The sequence below is a fragment of the Lotus japonicus genome, chromosome 5 (genome assembly GCF_012489685.1).
Source record: "Lotus japonicus ecotype B-129 chromosome 5, LjGifu_v1.2".
In the NCBI taxonomy this organism is placed as follows: domain Eukaryota; kingdom Viridiplantae; phylum Streptophyta; class Magnoliopsida; order Fabales; family Fabaceae; genus Lotus; species Lotus japonicus.
The window spans coordinates 61,158,689-61,177,023 of record NC_080045.1 but is presented as its reverse complement, the minus strand read 5'-3'; the positions used below and the strand labels follow the sequence as shown (position 1 = coordinate 61,177,023).

Genomic DNA, 18,335 nt, shown 5'->3' with positions numbered 1-18,335 from the left:
GGAAGAAAGAGAGTCATGTTTCTGTTTGTTTTGTGTGTGTTAGGTGAAGCTCTTTTTGTTTTTGTTTTTACCCACCAATAATGTTGCATGCATTTATTTGATTCCCACGCTAGTGGTTGAGTTGGTGGTGGAGCCAGTGAACTTGACTACTTTTCTTCCCCCTAGAGTTTCCAAGCTTTCTTCTTTTAATTGTTTAGTTTTTAATCTCTTGTCCCCTTTGCCTTTCTTCAACTGCTGGCAGAGCCTTGTTTTCATTGTTTATTTGTTCGGCTGTGTGGGATCAGCATGTTGCTCTTTGGGCCTTTGTGCCTTTTAATGAATGGATCTTTGATCTTTGACCAAAAAAAAAAGTTTGAGTTATGAAAGTGTAACATTGTTTTTTTGATATAGAAGTAAAGAAACAAAAAAGTTATGGTCTTAAGGTTAGAACACCAACAACATTCTTGATCAAAATGTTGTGCAAGCCTCTAGGAAAATTTGGAGTGAAGTGAATCAAGAGGTCAATTGTAGAAGAATCTCAGCTTTGCAATGAAATTTACTGCAATATTCTCATCATTAGGCAAATGCTCTAAGGATGGTGCGGGAGTTGGGCCTCAAGCAGGTTATGTGTTAGTCAGACTCTCTCAGGATGTAATTGGGTTGATTAAAAGCTGGTGGCATACAGGTGTTATGGCTATCCCAAAACTTTGTTAGTATCCTTAAAAAACATAACAATGAACAATGTATTACATGTTTTCAATTAATTAAGTGGTTGAAAATAACATAGATGCATATAAATGACGATACCATATCTTCTCTTCACACAATTTTCTCAAGTTATTTGAATCTCAATATATAAACAATAAAAATTTGTGCTCACTCAATGATAGTAGACTATTAAAGAGAGAGATAAAAAGAGAAAAAATAAATAAATAATTTGGATGACAGTTAACACTATCAATTTTGCAAGGATAAAGTGCATACAAGACTTTAAAGAACAATACATTTTTTTAATTTTGATTTTAGCCCATGTCCACCTAAAAGTCTGCCTCCGCCACTGATTAAAGGGGAAAGTCCTTTGAACACGTGATAGTATTCTCATGAAGTTTAAGGTATGAATTGGTAATCCATATTCAATTCATTGGCTTATAAAAAAAAAAGGTTAGAATTAGTAATGATGGTTCATATTTTGAAAGAAGACAACAAATGTGCGGAGTTTGGAGTGAGATAGTATTAACCTTTGGGTGCCTTAAACAATATATTACCTTTTGGGTTTCATGGATGTTCATTTGTAGAATATGCATCAAATTTTACTTATATAATGTATTGGGAACTTTTATGAGAGTGAGTAGGTGGTAGTTGTTTTTGTGTGTGTTTACAAGTATCATCTAAATGAGACAATATTGATTTTGAACTGAAAATATTCACATTATAGAATAAACTTTCAGCGGAGGTTTTTCCAATCCCAAAACTCGAACACGGGGGGACATAGGTGAGATGATGCTAATCCTAATCCACGCATCAAACAAAAATTAAACCTACATGAAACCCAAAGCCAAAACGACGTCGTAGTTTATGGCCAATTGTTTCATTTTTCAAGTACAAAGTTTAAGGAATGCAATTCAACTGATTCGTGTGTTCGATACAAACGAAGACAAAGGTCTTGTGTTGTCTCTCAAACTTCATATTTGTCTCCGCCGAATTTACCGGCGATTTCTCCAAACCTACAAACTCGCCTTCTTCTTCTTCTTCTTCTTCTTCTTCTTCTTCCTCTTTTCAACCTCTCACCCTTTTCTCATTCTTCACACCACAACCTTCATCTCTCAACTCTCTCTGTTTCATATTTTCAACAATGGCTCAGGTGGTAGCCACTCGATCCATTCACACCTCTATCTCACACCCCACATCAGGATCTGCACACGACCGGGCTCAAACGTTGTTAAAGCCTCAAACCTTTGCTTCCAAACTGCTCTCGAACAATCCTGCCAAAGTTTGCTTCAGGAGCTGTAGCATTCATGCTAGCAAATCTGCACCCGCTGATGTTGTCCCCGTGTCACCCGATGATGATTCTAAGGTTCGTGTTTTTTTCCTTGTCTTATTGCAATGTTGTCTATATTGGTTGGTTGTTGAAAAAAATTTAATGGGGTGTGAGAAAATTTGATGTTTTGGGAGGGAACATGCTAGAGAGAGAAAAAATGTTGTAAGTCGTGACCCTTTTTGGTGTTGTGATGAATAGATAGCGGAGGAGTTGCTGCACATGCGTGGTATGCAGCAACTTAGTGACACTACTGTTGGAATGTGGTCCAAGCCAATGTTCAGGAGAAAGACAAAGATTGTTTGTACTATTGGTCCTTCTACTGACACCAAGGAAATGATTTGGAAGCTAGCTGAGGCTGGGATGAATGTTGCTCGTTTGAATATGTCTCATGGAGATCATGCTTCTCATCAGAAAGTTATTGATTTGGTTAAGGAATATAATGCGCAATCCAAGGACAATGTAATTGCAATTATGCTTGACACCAAGGCAAGTTCTAAGTTCATTTTCTTTTAGTATTTTCTAATTTGTTCATATCAAGGTTTTGAATTGCGGTCGCAGTAAATGGTGGGCGCGGTAATGGTGACGTGTCTCACAACTGTCCTTCATATTGCAGAAAATTGTGAATAAATGTGTCTGTCTTTGGAAACCTACGCTGCCAAAATCACGGTTGCGGACTTTGATTTAAAACCATGGTTCAATGTTGTGTCAGTGGATAATTCATTTGTTTTTCCTTGTTTTCATAGGGTCCTGAGGTTAGGAGTGGCGATTTGGCTCAACCAGTTGAGTTAACAACTGGGCAGGAATTCACTTTTACTATCCAGAGGGGCGTGGGAACTGCAGATTGTGTTAGCGTAAACTATGATGATTTCGTCAATGATGTGGAAGCAGGGGACATGCTACTTGTTGATGGTATGGACAACGGATCAGTTAAAATTTTCAAATTGTTGACGCGCGAACTTCTGACTCTTGATGTATGATGTAGGTGGTATGATGTCTTTGGTGGTGAAGTCTAAGACAGAGGATTCTGTGAAATGTGAAGTTATTGATGGAGGAGAGCTTAAGTCAAGGAGACATTTGAACGTTAGGGGAAAGAGTGCCACACTGCCTTCGATCACTGGTTAGATTTTGGATTATTATTTTCACCCTTGAGAAGTTTTATAATATTTTCTATCTCGTTTTGCTTGTTTATCCATGTTCGTGGGTATTGGTTGTTTCAAGGACTGATATTCATATGGATTTACTGCAGAGAAGGATTGGGATGACATCAAATTTGGAGTCGATAATGAAGTTGACTTCTACGCTGTTTCCTTCGTCAAGGATGCACAAGTTGTTCATGAGCTGAAGAGTTATCTAAGAAGTAAATATTTAAAATACCTATAATTTCTTTAAATTAGTTCAGCTGATTAGTTTTTCTGATTTTTCAGAAATATGATCAATTTCATACTCATTACTGCAGGCCATGGTGCTGATATACACGTCATTGTAAAGATTGAAAGTGCAGACTCTATACCAAACTTGCACTCAATTATTACAGCGTCTGATGGGGTGCTAACCTAATCCTGAATTATTTATTTATAGTTATGAATTTTGACCTGATTTTGGGGCATAAGGATTATTAGCACATATTATAAAAACAGAAAGCTTATGTTTTTAATTAATTTTTATGGATTTTGTTTGCGGACCACTTGTTCACTGATTGATTGGTGATATTGACATGTCTTCTTTTGCCATCCTGTTTAGGCTATGGTTGCAAGAGGAGATCTTGGCGCAGAGCTTCCGATTGAGGAGGTTCCACTTTTGCAGGTACAAAATTGAGATTAATGGTATAGATAATTACTATTTGGTTTCTCTTCCCTAACTGTTGCCTCGGTTTGTGCTTTTGTTAACATTCACAATGCCTGCTAATCTAGGAAGAGATAATTAAGACATGCCGTAGCATGGGAAAGGCTGTTATTGTCGCGACAAATATGCTGGAAAGCATGATTGTTCACCCAACACCAACCAGAGCAGAGGTATCTGATATTGCAATTGCTGTTCGAGAAGGTTCTGATGGAATAATGCTATCTGGAGAAACTGCCCATGGAAAGTAAGTAACTAACTTCATGCCTCAAAGTGTCTAATTACCTTGACGGATCCATATTTCTCGTATTTGAGTTCTTACAAAGGAATGAAAATGGCACAACAAAATTGTTGCCTTAAATTTTAGTTTTAGTGAGGTGCATTGTTATTTTACATGCTCAAGTATCAATTTCTGGATACTCATCATATCAGACTAACGGTAGCATCTTACTAACTTAGAAGACAAATCTAAAGCGAAGAGTATTCGCTGAATGTGACTAAAATATATTTATTATAATGCAGATTCCCACTAAAAGCTGTGAAAGTAATGCACACAGTAGCGTTACGAACAGAAGCCAGTATACCAGGTGGGCAAATGCCTCCTAATATTGGTCAAGTATTCAAGGTTTGAACTTTAAGCTTAATGAGCATTTATTGCCATGCTGACTTTTTTTAATCATGGAACTCTCATTTTATTGTTGGCACTGAAATGTATGATTTGTTTTTGGTTGTTTAGAATCACATGAGTGAGATGTTTGCATACCATGCAACCATAATGTCTAATACCCTTGGAACCTCAACTGTTGTCTTCACAAGATCCGGTTTCATGGGTATCCTTCTAAGCCATTATCGACCTTCCGGCACCGTATTTGCGTTTACAGATAAGTAAGTTATTTTTTACCCTTCTCTTATTGATAAAAAAACTTCTTTTTAAATATAAGATGCTAGATAAGCATGAAAATAATTTAATTCGCAAATATGTAGGGTTACATTGTGTGAATATTTTCCCTTGATTATTATTTTTTAGGTTGGATAAACTGATTGATTGGTGACTTTATAACCCAATGATCTGATTGCTTTTATTGAAGTTTGTATTCATTGAAATCCGTTTTGTATTTATCTGCATTTATTAATCATGACAGCTCTGTTATCTACCTAATTTTGCTGATCATGCAGGAAGAGAGTACAACAGAGGTTGGCTTTGTATCAAGGAGTCTGTCCTATTTACATGGAATTCTCGGATGACGCCGAAGAGACTTTCTCAAGAGCCTTGGACTTGTTGCAGGTAATGTTTGGAGGATCTCTTTGATGATTGAGATGATACATCGAACATTTCTAAGTTCTAACTAGATATGGATTAAAAATTCTAACAAGTTCTCTCATCATAGTACTTTTGGGGTTGGTTTTACATTCAAACATTTAACCATATCTTGGTATATTCAATCATGCAAAACTTTTACCATAAACCCTTGTGCTTTACACGAACTTCTTGCTAATGGTATAGAAGCAAAAGTTTCATCTTTTACTTAACAATGGAAATGTCAAATGAGTTCCACTAAAACTGAAATTTAGGACTGCATATTTTCGTGCATGTTTGGGTACACAGTGGAAAATCACTCTGATGCAAAAATCATTGGTGGACAATTTACAAAAGATAAGAGAAGTTGCTTTTGACCACTGTGATTTTGGTTTCACCATGGTTTTAACCATGTATACAAACATGCATCACAACTAGTGACAAGCCACAGGGTCAAATTGATTTTTATATGTATCGGTGAACTAGTATTCAATTTGAACTGCAAAATTTGGTTGGTTAACTTTGTGGCTAGCGAGTGAAATTCTTTAACTCATCATTTTTTATGGCTAAATTTTGTTAGCTTAGGATGCCCAATTATTTTACAGGTTCTTCATTTTTTTAAACTCTTACGAATTGTTTGTCTCCCTGAGCAGAAGCATGGAATGGTTAAAGAAGGAGAAGAAGTAGCCATAGTACAGAGTGGGAGGCAACCCATATGGAGGATCCACTCAACTCACAATATCCAGGTCCGAACAGTGTGAACAGCAAGAAAGAGGCAGAGTAGCCACAAATTGAGTTTGAGCCTTTAATTTTAGAATAGCACCATATTCCTTTGTGGTAGGTTGATTCCAATCTTGCATTTTGGCTAGTTGGTTCCCTCGTAGTTTGCATTTTTTCCTTCGTATATTGCTTTCATATGTCACCACAGTTTTTACTTTTATCTGTCTCAGTATTTAGCATGGATAGATGTTAGTACTCAGTAGTACATGTGATTGAAATTTTGATAAGAAATTGGATTTTTTTTGGGTCCAAATAAGAAATTGGAATGAGGAACGATTTCAGCCTTATCTTGGTCATTGAGTTGTTACATTTATGTCACATTATATGGTTCATCATTATATGTATGGTACTATCGCAATTCTATAAATGATCAGCATTAGTTAACATACCATAACTCCTGCACAATATCAGCATGTAATCATGGATGCACTGGCACATATCCAACTAATTATTGCACAATGCAAGTGTTGTACCACGAGCTACACGAATGAATTAATTAAGCTGGTGGCCAAAGGGAGGGCCACTTGCTTTTTGTTAATTAATTTCTTTATTTCTCTTTTGATGGTACAATTGACTAGTTGCTTACCTTAGTTATTTTATTATTTCTGAGTTTTCATTATTGTACGGTAACACTATATGGTTGCTTGAGTGGATTCTTATTTTAGTCTTATGTTTTAAGAGTGTTCATATTAGTCCATAAACTAAATAAAATGGCAATTAAACTTGATCAATTGAAGGGTCAGGGACTCAGGGTCACTGATTTTAAAATCTACTTCTGCTAATGTTAACGAATTGAATGATGTGGTAGGTTAAATACCACCTAGTCATCTCATGTGGTATCATTTAACATAGGGTTTACTTTTGATAGTAAATACTAAAATACTAAATACTCTCCACACCACCTGATTTTTTCGTATTCTCCAAATACACATTGGTTCAAAAGTGTGATTTTGGTCTTAAAATTAAAACGAAGCCAACACTCAACCCTACGAGGCCAGGCTGAGAAAAAAAGAATTCCAGACTCGGTCTTCTGGACATCATAGTGAACATCCACTGACTTGCATATCCACGACCTTTTATGCCTGACCAATCGCCCTATCCCACTCAATAGAACATGGATATAGGATGGATATAGGGCAAGCAGTAAGAAAACAGGTTGATCAATTCAAACTTCCAAGAGATGTCGGTCTTTCATTGATCTTTATTCTTTCGAATGTGCCCTTGCATGAGTTGGTTGGTTGCCTGAAAGAAACCTTGTAAGTTTCCAAAATCTGCTTGGCTCAAGCTTCATGCTCACAACCAACGTCAACTATATTGAGAGTCTTAAGTATTAAGCCACTAGGACACCGAGTCTTAAGTATTGAACTATTGAAGCGAAGTGTGTCTTTTAAGCTTCCTCAAATGTATGTTCCTCGACGTTTGAGGAAGTTACCACAATCTGCTTGGCTCAAGCTTCATGCTCACCAACAGAGCCAGTTATAGTGGTCCACAAGCCTCTAAAACACCAAGCCTCAAGCATTGAGGTGAAGACTGTAGGGGTGTACGCGGGACGGGTTAAGACGAGTTTTGGTTATCCCCTACCCGGCCCTAAATATCGTGCGGGCCATTTCATAGACCCGTCCACAAACCCGAAACAATTCGACAATGTCCAGGTCCAATTAAGACCGGATTAATGTAGGACGAGACAAGGTTTGACCTGAAGGACAATAACAAGGTCAACAAAAAAAATTCACATTAATAACTTTTATCCAAAAACAATTAATAACTACAATAGTCCCAGATCTGTATATATTCTTTTGATAATAGAAAGGATATAATGCATACTAGAACCTAAAAGACCAAATTTGTAATAATTTAACAGTATAGTAGTTTATGTATATGAAAGATCATGGTCGAGAAGAAATCTCGACCACACAGAAATGCAAACGCAAACGCCTCAAAAAAATTATATTTAACACATCAATGTACAAACTCAACCATTTTATCAAACAAAAAATCAAACTACGTACTATGGCAACAAATCAGCCCAAGCCAGCCACAATTATTTTCTGTATGTTGTCATAGTGAAGCTGCAATCTTGAGCTTGCAGTATACATTTCAGCTTAATGGGTCACCAAAACAGCAATATAGAATAATTACAACCTCCAAATAAAACATTTTCCTCCCGCCTGAAAGACACCATAAGGCCAATAGTTTGACAAGAAAAACTTATTCAATATAATACGTTAGATATTTTGGACGGGCCGGGTGGCATGAGTATCAATCCGGACCCGTCCCAACCCAGTACCGGGTCTGTTGCGGGACGTCCTCTTTTGTGTCCTTTTCCAGTTTCGGACTGGGTAAGACCCGACCCTATATGATAGGGTAGGGACGGGTCTTTGAACCGGTCCGGGTCTTGTACACCCTAGTGAAGAGTATCTTTTAAACTTCCTCAAATGTATGTTCCTCAAACGTTGACCTACCGATCCATTTTGGAACACAGTTCTATCCATTACAGTAGAGAAAAAGGAGAGGTAGCATTTGGATAATGTGGATGGTACACAACCTATATGGAAGTTCCCCCACTCCAGTCTCCACCCACAATAGACTGTATGATTTTATTTTATTTTTTTGGTCAACAATAGACTGCATGATAAACAAGAAGAAATAGTGGCCACGCAAGTTTCAACATCTTAGGACACACTACATTTAATTCATATTATTAGGAGAGGATATTCCCGGCCCTCTTTGGTGGGTTGATGCCAAACAATCACGCCTTTGTGTCATCTTTTCTTTCTAAACTATGATTCATTCACATTTTTGGTGTAAGACTGATATCATCCTTCGGAGGCAATTATGTTCGAATCGGGAACATCCACATCAGGGGTTAAATCTTCAAGCGAGAATTTTTTTAATCCACAAGACTCGAACCCGAGACCTTATGGTTTGTTTGGTTGGGGGGAAGGAAAAGGGAAAGAAAAGAAAAATTCACTCCTCGATTTCCGTGTTTTCTTTCCTTTCCATTTTCCCTCCCTCCAACCAAACAAAGCCTTAGTTAAGGAGAATCAAACATAAACCACTTGAACCCACCAATTGGTGATTCAATCACATTTAGTCCCTTTTTCACTCATTTTTCATTTTTTTCTCTTGTATTTCTAAATCATATAATTAACTTCATACTTTCTTTCTCTTGTCTTTTTATCTCTCTCATCCTCTAACCTTTTTTTTCACCTAAAATGAGTGTGAACGAAACTTTGGGACCGTTTACTATGGACCACTTTTTTGTGGTCTATAGTTGCACCACCTGCTTTTGACCTACTACTGCAGGTTTTGCAGGTAATTTGTAATTTTTCAAAAATAAAATAATTAATATATTATAGTATAATTAGTTATATAATTAGTGAATGTTAATGTATGATTTAAACTAATTAGATCAGTTCATCTTCTTCTTTACTTCCTCCCACCCAACAACCACTACCACCCACAACCTTCCTGAATCTCAATTACAGAAACCATCTATTGCATCAAACTTATGATTTCAACCCAGATCATCAAAAAATCTTCTTCACCCAGAAACCCACCACCATCAAACCCCTCCCCCCTCTCAGACCTGCTTCAATTTGAAACCCATGTCAAAGCAGACCTAAAAATCCCTAAACTAGAAATACCCATAACCTAGAAGAAACTAGATCTTGCATAAACAAAGATCTTTTGCAAAAATAGCAAAAGATCTATTCAGAAACAGGTGGACTCCGCCGTCATCAATGCGCGTTGGACTGGTAGAAGAGCTCTGCACCGCCGTTGTCGAAGGAGGAGATAACGTTTCAATCGATCCAGAAATCAACCAAACCCAAAACCCTATCGCACGATGCTTGCTAACCTGGGTGGTGTTCAAGTTTCGACCTTGCTCCAGCTTCGAAACCCAAAAGCAATGAAAACCCAGGTTGAAGAAGGAGAAGGAGCATGGTGGGACTGTGGGAGATCGGGTTCGCAGTGGGGGTGAGGAATTGGAGTTGCCACGCGGGAGGTTGAGCGTTGTTGATATGGGTCTGTTGATGATGGAGATTGAGCTTAGGTCTGTTATGGAGATTGAGCTTAGGTCTGTTATGGAGAAGCATCAGCGACGGGGTAGGGGGTGGCAGCCGCGGAGGATGAGGGATTCGGCGAGGTCGGAATCGGAGGGGCGAATCTGGTGGGATGGTGGATTTCTTGGCGTTTGGGTGGAGGCGCGTGAGGTGTGGAGGTTGAGTCTGGGTTCTTATGTTGTTTCTTGGAAATCAATTTTGTTTTGTTAAAAAGTTGATGAGTAAAATCAATTTTTGATTTTGTAGCTGTCTCGGTTTTTGTTGTTGATATTTTCCATGATAATGATGATGAAAAAGAAGAAGATGAAGTGATGAATATCATGGATTTCTGGTGAGGGAGATGAACTATATTAGCTTAAATCATACATTAACATTCACTAATCACTCTATTATATATTAATTATTTGTTTTTTCAAAATTTCAAAAAATACAAAATTACCTCCAGTACTAGGTCAACAGGTAGTGGTGTAAGTTTATACCACCAAAAACTGGTCCATAATAAATTTTCCCCGAAACTTTAGTCTAACTTTATTTCTATTCTTCTATAACCTTTTTATTTTTACAATTAATACAAGTTTGAGTGGTTTTGGTCACCACCATAAGGGAGAACACAGATTTTCCACGTCCAATAACACAACTCACACCAACGACAGGAATTGAACACACAACTTCTTAAGGGAATAATTGAAAAATAATAAAAATGTGAATAAATCATAACTCTTTAAGCAATGTGTTTGACATTTGCAAGATTCTTTATATATGAAAGGAATAAACCATTGAAATACAATTCAAGAACAATAACATATGTTGAGTTAGGGCTAACTATTTCTCCAACAATGATATTTTTTGTAAAATTTAATAGAACGAAAGTTAGATGACAATTTTAATAAAATAAAAACATTAAATAATATTCCTTAATATGTGTGCAACAAGCCAATAACCTTAAAGTCACATTTAGAGGAAGTAATAAGAGTTTTAAAATGTGATTAAAATTGTTTTCAAATCATTCATTGAAGAGCTTCTAATACTCCTCCGTATCTTGTCTTAGAGCCTGGATGAGTTCCCTTTCCAAACTTATTTTAAAATGCTGTGAACAGAATTTAGTATGCAAGAAATATGATCATAAGTCAATAATAAGAGCTTATAGGAAAAAAGACAATAATAAGAGCTTATAAAAAAAAGGTCAATAATAAGAGAAATCCTCATTCATTTTCCATTATTTTTATTTCTAACATTAAGGGCGGCAACTTTTAATTGGATGAAGAGACCCATTAAAAATGGCAAAATATTCAATACTTCAACTACTTGAAATCACAACTTAACTATGAATATATGTAACAAAAAAAAAACAACTTAACTATGAATACGAAATCATTGACCAATTACAAGTTACAACCACTATTTCATCTTCACACGCTGCTAATAATGGAATCACTATACCCATTCTGCCCATCATAGAACCTTGACCAAAGCATCACCCCACCATACTTCGTTGACTTTTTTATCACCGGCAATATTTGAGAACTCAACACATCAGCCGGAATATAACCGCTTCCCGCCGCCGCCGGAGCCGCCGGCAACCCCAAAAATATCTTCCCAGCATGAACAGAACTCGTCCAACGGTTCCATGAATTCACAAGGTTAGTGATGTTCCCATTAGCATATTGACATGGAGGATTATTATAGAACTGAACCCAAACAAAGTCAAAAAGTCCTGTTTCAAGTGCAGTGCCTAAGAACTTATCAGGAATTGGACACTGAGGTGCAGCACCAAGGTACACTCTTTTTCCATAACCCTTGAGAAAACGTGCAAGATGCTCCCAATTTTGTGTTGATCCAAGTTCAATGTCGAAATCAATGCCATCCAACACAGCATCACCTGTTAAGAATTCTTCAAGTGTGAGTATAATAAAAATAGTGAAAACTAAATCTCGTTCCCGAATCCCGAGAGTCGTGTTAGTTAATTCATATTTCTCGTGATCTCTGGTTGTATCAAATATTGATCAATTTAGTCCTTACGGTCGGATAAAACGTCAATGACTAGTTTTATACATTTGATACTGTCAAAGATCTCGAGTGTTTTATTTTTCTAAGAATTAATTTAACCCACCTTTACGACGAAATTGAGTATTAAGTTTTTGGGTGAAAGATAATATGGTTATAAACATATATTTATGAAATTATGATCATGCTCAAATATGCTATAAATTAAAGTGACACCATAACATTACCTAATGGCCTTGAAGTTGACTTGCCCCCTAAGAAAGTGTTCCACAAAAAGGTTGCAACTGTTCTTGCATCTTTAGGGGAGGACAGAGAGTAGCTTCCGATTCCACCACCGATAGAGAGAAGCACTTTGATTCCTCTTCTCTGGCAGTCCTTGATGTCTGCACTGAACTTGGTGCAGGAGTTGGTAGCTGGGTTGCAGTGACCGGCGAGGTTCATTTCAGGGGTTTGGCCATTGCCGAACTTGTTGAGGAAGGCTATGATGACATGGGAGTATTTTCCGGTGGCGCAGGCTTCAGAGAGGGTTCCCTCGTTGCCGTTTTGGCCCCAGTAGATGGCTATGCCGCCACCGGCATGGGAGGCTCCGATCAGGAGGACAAAAAACAGAGCAGAAAACAGAGCATGGGAGTTTTTGGCCATCTTGTGCTCTGTTTTTGTTGTTGGTATGTGTGTGTTTTGAATGATTCCTTGCACTTGGGGTATTTATAGGATGAATGGTAGGTAACTTGAAGCTTTGAAAGTTTGAATGGGAATGAAGGATGGTTCCTAATTGAAAAAGTATGGTGTTGACAAGAGAAAGTCAACTAGTGCTAAAACTGAATAACATACAAGTATATCATTTCATTATTTAGTTGTATTTCAAAATGAAAGAGACAAAAATAATAAAGAGATATTTATTAAATTGAAATAAAATGTATTCCTTATTTCCCTTAGGTTAAGTGTTCGATGCTTGAGAGCCGCACTTTTAGGAAGAGTTTTGATGGTATGAGCAATAAAGACACAAACAATTATTTGATATTTTATTTTAAGTTAATTGAGAAAAAAATTTACTATTACTTTTATTTTATTCCATTTTATTTTGTATTTTCCTTTTGAATTAAAGACACCCAAAGGTCAAAAAGGTTTATAGATGCCAACAACTATCTTTTCCGACAATTAATTTGTGGGCTACCATTCCTTCATTCTCTGCCAATGCCAATTTGTCATTCTGTTAATTGTCAACCAAACGAATAAGAGGTGGATTCATGAATGGTGTGTGTGAAGATTGAAGAATGATTTATTAAGAGAGATTTATACACTTAATGTAATCTTAGATTTTTATAACATGTTTGAAATGAAAACTAAACATACACTAAGTGTCGGTTTACGATGATATTTAAGGTTTCAGATGTACGTATTTATGAAATTAATAGAAAATTTGGATTTATACACATAGAAATGGATGCTGTTTTTTTTTTTTGTTCTAATTAAAGTGTTGGCCTTTTTTTCTTGATCTGGTTCTAATTTAATGAACTATTAAGTTGAAATATCAGAATTTCTTCATGTTCATGGTGCTTTTTCAGTTTTTCTTAACGCTAGGAGGAGTAACTTTTGGTTGGAATCCACAAGCTATCACAGAGCTTGTTTGATTTAATTTTAGTCTTCTGAAATTAAAAACCGTCATTAGAAATTTTTTAAAATACAAGAAGAAAAAAATCGTTTGAATGAGGTGTTCTTCAATATTAAAAAATTGCAAACAGAGAATATCTTTTAAAGGCTTAATTAAGTTTTTAGTCTCTAACCTTTACCATAAATATAGTTTTAGTCCCTCGCCGGCATAAAACAAGCCTGCCGAAACTGCAACGGTTGCTTAAAACAAACATTTATGGTTCAAATACTATTTTTGATGTTCTTATGATATCATATTTGGTGTGCTGTGTTACTAGTATCTAAGATACATTTGATTTGTTTTGTGTCTTATTTTTCACTAGGAGAGTGTTCCAACTTCCAAGTGTGCTTTAATTTAGAATTTAGTTGCTCACTGTTCCTACTTCCTCTTCTTGTTATCTCTCCCCTTTAGCTGAATTTTGACGGGATCAACCAGATAAATCTAGTTATATAATTTGGGCCTTCATCTATCATATCACGTTACGTTCACAAAAAAAAAGGGCCCGAGGAGAAGACATGGTTGGTGAGGGATGTGATAATGTTGCACAAATAATACAAAAAAAATATATTGAATTTTCTGATACTTCATTACTAACACTTAACTGTGGCTCGGTCCAAACCTTGACATGCATAATGATAACACTATAAGAACATGTATGGAACACTTTTTTAGTGTTGCAAAAAACATGTTGCCTAAAATGAGCTCTATATGACAAGTTGACAACAGTCACAAATTGGTTCCTGATGCATTTTTAGGCAACATTGTTTACGTGTTCCTTAAAGCAGTGTTGCTAAAAGAAGAAAATGTTGTAGTTACTGCGATTTAGCCAACTCTAAGCCATCACAACTCACATTAGACACTAATTGGCAGACAAAAATTCTTAAAAATTAGTGTTAGTGCTAAAGAGCATTGGGCCAACCGACACTTATTATATTAGTTGTTAATCCAAAATTCATGATAAGCTACACCACTTGCTCACAATTTACGAACCCCTAAATTGTCCACTCTGGACCAGGCTAGTGCAATTAGGGTGTTTAGCCACATTGCTATTGATGTTAGGTCCACGCTAAGTTAACATGTGGTTTTAGTGTTTGCTATAGCCAAATCTAGTTATCATAGAGTATGAGAAACTGTTATCAAAGAGAATAGGTAACACCGGAACACGAGACAATCGAAAACTGTTACGTATAAATTTTAAGAAACATTTTTTTCGTGTCTATGACTACGTACAATTCATGTTTCTTACAACACTAAATAAGTGTCTCGTACATGTTCTCACATTGTTACCATAGAATATGAGAAATTGTTTTATAAGAGAATAGATAACGCCGGAATGTCCATCGAAAACTATTATGTATAAAGTCTTGGAAACATTTTTTCTTGTCTATGACTACACTTTGAACTGTTGCGAAAAGTGAAAAATGTTGTAGTGACATTGGTCGCGAAGCCGATGCTATAAGTTAGTTTCGGGTCATTTAACATTAGTACCAACGCCGAAACTAAATTAACGGTAGACTTTTGCCTACTAAATGGTAAATTTGGGCCAATGATAAATAGCATTTTTCTCATAGTGTGAGCCCAATACCTATATTTCTCCATTAATGTTACATATGGTCATATTTATAAGAATCAAAAAACTAATTCACACAGTTTAAGAAATTTAAGTTAAACTAGATAAGAACATAAATTTTTTTTTTCAATTAATACTGAACTTCAAATATTGACCTTAACTCATTTTTCTTATTTCCTATGCATCATTAATGCCCATAAGAGTTAAGAGAAAATTCAATTAAATGAGAATATTTTTGTTAAACAATAATTAATGCACTACAAACTTCAAATTAATTTACTGGTATTACAAAAAAGTTAAAAAAATCTCTCATTTAGTTCTTATAAATAAAAACAAAGTAGTAACTAGCACCGATTGCTTTTTATCTTTTCACAAGCACAATGTTTTTAGACAACCAATACAATGGTGGATCTCAAAATCTCTTTTAATATTTTTATTTTATCACTATAATATTTTCAAGTATGTTGATTCTATCGATGTCATTATCAATAATTTTGAGTATATATAACTGAGATTCCTAATTTCATAGTCATGCCAAATAAATGATATTTTTGGTTCCTTCACCGCTCGTGAATCAATACGGATGGGATAATGTTTCATCCACACCTCTCTTTTGAGGTGGAGATGTGGAATGATGAGAGAGATAAGAAGAAAAGAAAAAGTAAGAGAGAGAAAATATGAGATGTGATAGATGATAAAATGAGAGAGATAGAAATAAAAAGATGTGGAAATGAAGTGCTTAAAAAATGAGGTGTGTATATATCATTACTCAATCAATACTAGGAGGAATAGACAATTTGTTTCTGTTATAAAAAAAACGTGTTCCAAAACGTCAACCTTGGTGTGCTGCAATTTAAATAGAAAGCATGTACCAAAGGTGCCAATACAATTTTTTTGGTTACAATATTTTTCTCTTTTTGAGCTTAATAATATATATGCACAATGTAAAGAAGTATTACTGATCTCCAATCATATTATGCCACATTTCCTTTTAATTTTAATTAAAATAAAGATAAAACCATAATGTGACAGAAACTAATTTGATGCATGTGAAAAACATTTACACCAAAAATGTATCACCCATTTCCTCTTTTCTATTTAATCATTGCATAATATTCCATGTATAATGAAATGCGATGCGCGTCTGTTGTAAGCGGATATCCTTATTCGAATAATATTCCATTCAAACATTATTAAATTCACTTCCATTTGGTGAAATAAGAAAAAAATGAAAGAGAAATGAAAGATATATGATAGATGTGATAAGAATAGAATAGAAAGATAAAAAAAAAAAAGAGTTAAAATGTAATAATATAAAGGTAGAGGTGTGAATAAATCATTACTCCAACTTATTTAAAAGAAGCTAGCAACACACGAAAAATGCAAAGATAACATCAAATGTAAATAGTATATCATGAGAAATCTCGTGGCATCAAACTAAACCACATAGCCCTCAATTATAAATAGGTTGCTCTTGTTACTCTTTTAGTCATCAAACTAAACCACATAGCCCTCAATTATATTAATCGATCATGATGATGGCTCCCAAAAGGCAAGCATTTTCTTTTATCATTTTGTCCCTCTTGGCATTATCCTTCACATCCATCAACGCTGCCAAAGGTGGGATTGCCGTTTACTGGGGCCAGAATGGTGGTGAAGGCACCTTGAGCACCGCATGTGACACCGGAAACTATGAGATTGTGCTCCTTGCTTTCCTCAACCAGTTCGGCTGCGGCAGAACCCCATCATGGAACTTTGCAGGCCATTGTGGTGACTGGAGTCCCTGTACCAAACTCCAACCTGACATCGAAAACTGCCAACGAAAAGGCGTCAAAGTGTTCCTCTCTATCGGAGGAGCAATTGGACCCTACTCCCTGTGCTCAGAACAAGATGCACACGAAGTAGCCAACTACCTCTATAAAAATTTCCTTAGCGGCCAATATGGGCCGCTAGGAAGTGTCACATTAGACGGCATTGATTTTGACATCGAAGGCGGTACAAACCTCTACTGGGATGCACTTGCAAGGCACCTCGACGCTTTGAGACACAAAAACAAGTACTTCTCCTTGTCCGCCGCCCCGCAATGTTTCATGCCGGATTACTACCTTGACACAGCTATCAAAACTGGCCTTTTTGATTATTTGTTTATTCAGTTCTACAACAACCCTCCATGTCAATATGATACATCTAGAGGTGATGCCACTTTGCTTCTTCAATCATGGGCACATTGGACCTCCTATGTTCACCCGAATAACACGGTGTACATGGGACTACCAGCATCAACCGCTGCGGCTCCAAGTGGCGGTTACATACCGCCGCAAGATCTGATTTCTAAGGTACTTCCTTACATTAAACCAACTCCCAACTATGGAGGAATTATGCTGTGGGACAGGTTCAATGATGTCCAGAATAACTACAGCAATCAGTTTAAGGATCTTGTTCCAAAATCTGTGTTGGGGTTTGTCACGGCGGTTTCGGATGCGGTATCTGAGTTAGTGGCGGAAGCTTTGAAACGCATCTTACCGAAACAATATTAGAATCTGCAGGATCTGATCAGCAAGTATGTATGGAATAAGTAATCATCACCTGGTGCCTTTGTGAACCCTTGTTTTGATTTCCTAAGTAGTATGTATGTACAAGTATCCAACTACGCGATTCAGAGCATGTGTTTGTTCTCATGCTCTGGAATTTTAATTTGGACCTGCAGTTCCTTGAGGTTGTGTGTATCTCAAGGTCTTTATCATCGTGAATAAACTTTGGCTTTAGAAAAATAATCACTAACGGTTTGTTTCAAAGTTATATATTATATTATCTTACCCTTTGAAGAGTGACTAGAGACTACTCCCTTACTCATCTTGATATGTTTGGATGTGTTGCGAGCTACAACATGTTGCTTCTTGGACCACCAAGATATGAGATTAGGACCTAGAAACAAGGTGACACCAAAAACAGATCTCCTATCATCAACATTATTTGTGGCTTAGTCTCATCAGAAAACACCTTAAGGGTTAAAGGAAGTGTCTTGGCTGGCTTCGAGTGAAGACCAAAAGATGTTAGAACCCTTGATGTGTAAATGTATATAGAAAAACTTTATGTTAAATCATGTTAATTCT

The 18,335-nt window shown here is 36.4% G+C and overlaps 3 protein-coding genes across 3 annotated transcripts; 2 read left to right on the top strand and 1 right to left on the bottom strand.

Annotated features, from left to right (window-relative positions):
• Positions 1 to 1,601: 1,601 nt before the first annotated feature.
• Positions 1,602 to 6,220, top strand: LOC130718548 (plastidial pyruvate kinase 2-like). Its single transcript, XM_057569152.1, has 12 exons — positions 1,602 to 2,053; positions 2,216 to 2,503; positions 2,761 to 2,926; positions 3,000 to 3,134; positions 3,264 to 3,374; positions 3,474 to 3,562; positions 3,758 to 3,820; positions 3,928 to 4,103; positions 4,379 to 4,481; positions 4,593 to 4,741; positions 5,033 to 5,141; positions 5,807 to 6,220. The coding sequence occupies exons 1-12, from the start codon at positions 1,832 to 1,834 to the stop codon at positions 5,912 to 5,914; spliced, it is 1,719 nt and encodes a 572-aa protein (XP_057425135.1). The 5' UTR covers positions 1,602 to 1,831; the 3' UTR covers positions 5,915 to 6,220.
• Positions 6,221 to 11,187: 4,967 nt separating this feature from the next.
• On the bottom strand, positions 11,188 to 12,701 carry LOC130720291 (hevamine-A-like). The gene is made up of 2 exons (XM_057570919.1): positions 12,229 to 12,701; positions 11,188 to 11,876 (listed from the first exon to the last, which is right to left on the bottom strand). Exons 1-2 carry the CDS (start codon positions 12,641 to 12,643, stop codon positions 11,407 to 11,409), a joined length of 885 nt encoding a protein of 294 aa, XP_057426902.1. The 5' UTR covers positions 12,644 to 12,701; the 3' UTR covers positions 11,188 to 11,406.
• Positions 12,702 to 16,695: 3,994 nt separating this feature from the next.
• LOC130718581 (acidic endochitinase-like) lies at positions 16,696 to 17,996 on the top strand. The gene has a single exon (XM_057569190.1). It carries the CDS (start codon positions 16,755 to 16,757, stop codon positions 17,757 to 17,759), a length of 1,005 nt encoding a protein of 334 aa, XP_057425173.1. The 5' UTR covers positions 16,696 to 16,754; the 3' UTR covers positions 17,760 to 17,996.
• The last annotated feature ends 339 nt before the right edge of the window (positions 17,997 to 18,335 follow it).